Source organism: Xenopus tropicalis, chromosome 5, assembly GCF_000004195.4.
Source record: "Xenopus tropicalis strain Nigerian chromosome 5, UCB_Xtro_10.0, whole genome shotgun sequence".
Classification (NCBI taxonomy): domain Eukaryota; kingdom Metazoa; phylum Chordata; class Amphibia; order Anura; family Pipidae; genus Xenopus; species Xenopus tropicalis.
The window spans coordinates 25,090,720-25,097,486 of record NC_030681.2 but is presented as its reverse complement, the minus strand read 5'-3'; the positions used below and the strand labels follow the sequence as shown (position 1 = coordinate 25,097,486).

The following is a 6,767-nucleotide window of genomic DNA, read 5'->3' as shown; positions in this document are numbered from 1 at the left end:
GAAGAGCCCAGTATCGGGGGACAGCCAGGACTGCCGCAGGGGGCCAAGTGTATTATAGTCCTGAAGTCCCAAAGCCTATGGGAAAAACACTTGCAAGTTGAGGACAATTTTCTTGAGCAGCTTTGAGCACCCAAGAAGATTATCCTAACAAATAGTAAATGATGGGGAAACAAATATATATGGTATATACAGAGAAGACAAACTGCACATTTTTCCCCTGTGAGACCATGTTAAGGACGATAAGGGTCGTTTAGGAAGTGGAAGGCAAAGTGCTACAAACAATTCGCACTTTACACCCTGCCTCCATCCTAAATGAATTGGCACAATTTTCTGTGGCTACCATGGATACAGGACTGACTGCATTAGTCAACACTTTATTCATTAGGGGTGTGGACATAAGCGTCCGAACTCCTGCCCCCTATCTGTCACCTAATTCAGACACACTAAGGTAGTGACAGTGGATGCAGGTCGAACAGGGCTGTGTACTTACCATAGGGCAGGCTGTAAGGACCTAAGTGCCAGGCCTACACATGAAGGTGCCCAAGGCATGCCACCTCATTGTACCCCATTCTATTCCCACGCGCAACATCTTGGATTGAACCCAGACATTCCCCAAGGGCGGAATTCAGGCAGAAAAGGTACATGCCCAGCGCCCCCTCACTGTTGTGTCCTATGCACATGCCTCTTCTGGACGTGAAGGATCAATCTAAATAGAAATTAGGGATCATTTATTAAGAACCTGGGCATAAGTGCTCTTTGTATAAATACAGAGGTGCGCTCTTGCACCTTCAGTAAATTTGTCCTCATATGGTTCCTGAGGGTAGTAATGTAACCTTTAAATACTTTATATTGCCCTAAATAAAATGAAGAAATTTACTGGCCAAGATTTATTTGCTTTTTATTATTTCAAATCTTTAACAATAAATGTTTTTAACATACAATACCACAAAAATATCCACAAGCATTAAAATGTCTCTTGAACATATATGGATAAATGCTATAGTTCATGCTGACTTCATAGTTGTAGCATAGATAATACTCCAGACAGTTTCCAAAAACAATAACATAACCGTGGTGAACAGTGAATTAGATTCTGTGTGTATCGACTAAGTGAGGGGTTTCGGTTTAAAGAGGCAGTGAATCTGACAAAAAAAATCTGGGAATGTTTTCTGAACTACAGTATAGCTTCCGGCTGCAAAGAGTCCGTTTTTAGCTCAGCCTTGCCGGCTATTGCTCAGCTTCTCGGCTATCTTTTGCAGCTCCATGTCCATAATTGCCAGATTTTCTAGCTCTTTTTCCTGCAAAACAATAAAATATATATATTTCATCTTTTCTTCTGTAATTGAGCTATTCCACATATATAGTAAATAATGTACCCCCTAGTGTAAATATAAGGATGTAAGTCACCAAGAAGTTCCATGACCACTAGTGATGTGCCCCAAACCCTCGGGTCTATAAATAGACACAAAGCAGCAGACCAGTTCGGGTGCGGGTGGACAAACAGTCGACCCGCACATCATTAATGACCAGCTAAAAACACCAATTATAACCGATGACATCACTAAGCACCATTTACACTGATCTAAGTTACAGGATATTCATGGCTGTGTATTATAAACATATAAACAATGCCTAGTGATGTCATAAGTTATAATCAGTGCTTAATGATGTCATTCGTGTCACAAGACTCACTTGAGCTTATGTATTATAGTAAATAATGTACCCCCTGTTGTAAAATATGAGGATAATAGAAGTCTCTTTGAAGTTCCATGACCTGTATAAAAGCACTTGCCCTTCGGCTTTGTGGTTTGGAACTCTGTGACTTATATTATCCTTAAATATTAATAGGAAGGTACTTTATTCACTATATAAAATGCACAAGAGCCATGGGTATCTTGTAAATGATATCCTATAAACACTGCTTAGTGATGAAACTGGTGTCACATGACTTACTTAACCCCCTATGTTATAAAATATGATTATATTAGAAGTTACCTTGGAAACATGTTTTCCCATGACAGTATTCCTTTAAACATAGGAGCTACTGGAGGCTCAAGTTATTAATATTCCAGTTTTACTGCAATAAATGTGTATCATTTAGACAACATATAGGAAATACCTCAATATCAGATTTTTATTTTTTTTGGCGGGCAAATCATTTTGTTAGCAAACACATTGTTTTCATTTTGTTAAATTCTTTACTCATAACATAGCTCCTACAGTTAGTATGCTACATGTTAGTATTGCCCCCCTTCAGGTGCTTTATAGGTATGGGACCTGTTATCCAGAATGCTCAGGAACTGGGGTTTTCTGGGTAAGGGTTGCTTTTGTAATTTGGATCTCCATAACTGCTAAAAATAATTATACAATTAAATAAACCCAATAATTATTTCATTTAGTTATATAGTTGGGATCAAGTACAGGTACTGTTTTATTATTACAGAGAAAAGGGAATCATTTAACCATTAAATAAACCCAATAGGGCTGTTCTGCCCCCAATAAGGGGTAATTATATCTTAGTTGGGATCAAGTACAGGTACTGTTTTATTATTACAGAGAAAAGGGAATCATTTAACCATTAAATAAACCCAATAGGGCTGTTCTGTCCCCAATAAGGGGTAATTATATCTTAGTTGGGATCAAGTACAGGTACTGTTTTATTATTACAGAGAAAAGGGAATCATTTAACCATTAAATAAACCCAATAGGGCTGTTCTGCCCCCAATAAGGGGTAATTATATCTTAGTTGGGATCAAGTACAGGTACTGTTTTATTATTACAGAGAAAAGGGAATCATTTAACCATTAAATAAACCCAATAGGGCTGTTCTGCCCCAATAAGGGGTAATTATATCTTAGTTGGGATCAAGTACAGGTACTGTTTTATTATTACAGAGAAAAGGGAATCATTTAACCATTAAATAAACCCAATAGGGCTGTTCTGCCCCCAATAAGGGGTAATTATATCTTAGTTGGGATCAAGTACAGGTACTGTTTTATTATTACAGAGAAAAGGGAATCATTTAACCATTAAATAAACCCAATAGGGCTGTTCTGCCCCAATAAGGGGTAATTATATCTTAGTTGGGATCAAGTACAGGTACTGTTTTATTATTACAGAGAAAAGGGAATCATTTAACCATTAAATAAACCCAATAGGGCTGTTCTGCCCCCAATAAGGGGTAATTATATCTTAGTTGGGATCAAGTACAGGTACTGTTTTATTATTATAGAGAAAAGGGAATCATTTAACCATTAAATAAACCCAATAGGGCTGTTCTGCCCCCAATAAGGGGTAATTATATCTTAGTTGGGATCAAGTACAAGGTACTGTTTTATTATTACAAAGAAAGGAATTCATTTTTTTAAAATTTTAATTATTTCACTAAAATGGGAGATGGCCTTCCCGTAATTTGGAGATTTCTGGATAACGGGTTTCCAGATAACGGATCCCATACCTCTCACACTGTTTTCTGCTAAGTATATTGTTTGGGTAACACACATTTCTGGAAGTGCAATGCTGCAGATAGTCAAAAGGAACTGAGATGAATCTAATTTTCTCTAAAATGAATATCTACCTCTTGCTCTGTTAAGGGCCTCTGACCAAGGCTCCCCCTGTCATTAGGATGTCTCTTCTTAATCTCTTCTGATTCATAAAAGTCTGGGAACTCAACAGACTTCTTCTTGTAGTTCAGCAGCTGGGCGAGCTCATCCATTCTGTCATACTGTCTCTTCATATCAAACTTGTGCATTTTCGGCGCGCTCCTCTTCTCCGCATATCCATGGTTCATCCCCTCCAATAGCTGCTTCTTCCCCCACCAGTCGTAATCACTGAACTCGGGAAAGACATTTTTGTTTTGCATGTTGCTCTTGTTTTCTTCCTCACTGTTATACGTAGGGTCATCCTCCTTATCATAAAATCTGTTTTTCCATTTAAGCTCATCTGGGAAGCCATAATGGTTTATTCTTCTTTCATATTCAGGGTGGTGTCTTTTGTATTTTTCATTGTCAAAGAAATTTGACTCCTCAAAATCCTCTTTATTGTTGCCATAGTGATGGTTTGTCATTTCATCATTGTAACGTTGATTTTTTTCCTCTTCGTTTCGCTCTGGGTAGTTTCTTTTCATTTCACCCATTGCTTCGCTCACATAACGTTTCTTATCTTCTGCTGGTCCCTCATGGTTATATGGTTGTTCTTCGGAGCCATCTAGCAGGTGGTGCCTCAGTTTCTCAAAGAGTTCCTCCTTTAGTTTCCTGTCCTTGGCATGCCGCTTCTCAATATCTTCCTCACTTTCTTCACTGTCCTCAGGGCTGTGCTCATAATTAAACTTCTCTTCCTCACTTTGGTCCATTGGCCAGTGCTTTTTTTCCTCATGATGCCTTTCCTCTTCTTTATTGTGATGTCTTTTAGATTCTTTACTGTTTTCTTCGCTGTCATAACCTTGTTCTCTAACCTCTTCACTTCCTCTGTGCAAATGAATCGTCTCCTTTGATTCGTCTGAACTTTGAATGTCATTGTGGCCTTTTGTATCATAATAATTCTTCTTCACACGGTCCTCGAAAGCATTTAGAGCACTATGCCTTTTCTCTTCACCCTCGGTTTGTTCACTGGAATCTATTTTATTTGTATGATGACTTCTCTTTTCCTCATAGCCAAGAAATCTTTGTCCAAACGTGTCATGATTTGACTTGTAACGTCTCTCTTCTCCATCTTCACTTTCATTGGATTCTTCGTAGGAATGGCTCAAATGATGTTTCTCAGGTTTAGTATTGTGATCTCTCCAGTTGTCGTGATGTCTCTTCATAATGTCTTCTAGATTCCTTACCTCTTCGTCAGAAGCCTCTTCTAAACTTTTGGCTGTTTCATGGAGTTTTTCATCAGTAATGTCGTGCCTTTTTTCTTGTGAGGTTTCAGCTTGTTCTCTATCTTCTTTACTTACTTCTTGACTCTGAATATGCTCTTTGTGATGTATTCGTTCTACTTCTTCATCTACAAAGTCTCTTTCTTTGGAATGTCCTGTGTCTTCTTCATTGTCTTGAACATGCTGCGTCTCTCTTTTCTCATTTTCTTCTTGGCTTTCACTCTCTTCGTGGTGCCATTTCTCTACTTCCTCTGGAATTTTGGTTCTATGAGTGTCGGATATGGCTTCTTCGCCGGCTTTATGATGGAGCCCATCAGTACTGGGCACATTCTTCAGGTTTATGGTTTCATATTGCCTAACATCATTCTCGTTTTCATCCTGATTGTGTCTGCTGCCTGAGGAAAAAAAAACATAAAATGTTAGGCACAAGGTATTATCTGCTCTGACGATAATTCTTCATACTTAAACCCACTGTAATTTTAGTAGTCATTGGTAATACTGATAAACCCTCCTGCATAAAGTATGCTTGAAATATTAAATGGAACAACCAACATATATATTATTCCCATCAGTGCAAATAGTTTAATGACACATTAAATTCCATTGGTGCCAGCTGTATGCCATAGTCATACGTCACAATGTGGGCACGGTAGCCTTCATCTTTCCACCCATATTTTTATAACTTAGCCAGAGCCTCTACTGCTGATACTATTTATGCTTGGGCTGTTGTATCTGCTGGACACATAGGGGTAATTTAGCAATGTTTGAATTCAACTTTTTTCAGATACCCCCATCCTATGGACTCAGCAACCCCTTGTACAGGAGCTACATACTGTATAATGGGGGCAGAGGGGTGTTAATGTTGTATCTGTCAGGCAATTGCTATGGCTATAACTAATGACACTGATATTTCTACCCTACTGCTCAGTAAAGGGCAAGCTATGCATCTACCTGCACACATTAATAATCCCACTTATTTTTCATTATCTCCTAGTTGTTTCGAGTTCTCTCAGGCATATGAGATCTTTATTTCCAGATTATGTTTTATATCAAGACTAGAAGCTTTCATTCATCATTTTTATGACTGATGTTCCATCCATCATTAAATTAAAATGCATTGCCTCTGAATCTGAAAAGTATTAACGTTCTGTGTAAAAACCATTTCATTATCCGGCCTCCATGAATGATTGATGCTCCAACTTAAACCAATTGTAGGCATGCTAAACATAAATCATCGCTCAAATGGCAATGCAGGCGTCACAGTATCTAAGGAGTCGTTCACATATCCTATTGGGTTTCTCTGCCAGGAAATCTAACTCCGTCTGAAAAGTAAGAGATAAATTGGAAAGGCAAAGTTTTTCTTGCCTTCTGGCACTGTATTCAGAGTTAAATGAACAGTTCAAATTCAATTAACTGTTAAAGGGGAACTCCACCCAACACAATCTAAGCTTTTTGAAAAGTAAATATACTTTCAAGCAACTTTGCAGTATAAATCAGTTAAAAAATATGCAGCCTTTTCATGATTTTTAATATTATAATAAGGTTTGGAACAGTTCCCTAAGCCCCGCCCCCTGTTCCCCTGCTGATCTGGCTGACTACTTTGTGACTCAAATAAAATGTAACAGTAATCGCCTGTCCTCAGCCTGCCTTCAGCCTGCATCCTCCCAATCCCACAATTCCCTGCACAGGTGATGTCAATAAGGAAAGGAACATCACAGCGCAATGCATTGTGGGTTATATAGTTCCTGCATGCTGTCTGTAAGCTGTGGAGAAGTTGTTACAATTTGTAACATTAATGTTTTAGTCCCTCCTCCCCTGCCAGGATTTCAAATGATCCAGAAAGGGAAGAACTGTTTTGCAGCTGGATTTCAGCATATAAAAATGGTATTTATTCCTACTTTTTGAA

General features: G+C 38.4%; 1 protein-coding gene across 1 annotated transcript in view; it reads right to left on the bottom strand.

Annotated features, from left to right (window-relative positions):
* Window positions 1–3,959: 3,959 nt before the first annotated feature.
* Window positions 3,960–6,767, bottom strand: part of chgb (chromogranin B) — a gene marked incomplete at its 3' end in the record, with an annotated part of 31,686 nt that continues 28,878 nt past the window's right edge. The window contains 2 exon segments of the mRNA NM_001126678.1: window positions 3,960–3,985; window positions 3,988–5,256. Coding sequence (NP_001120150.1) covers window positions 3,978–3,985; window positions 3,988–5,256 — 1,277 coding nt within the window.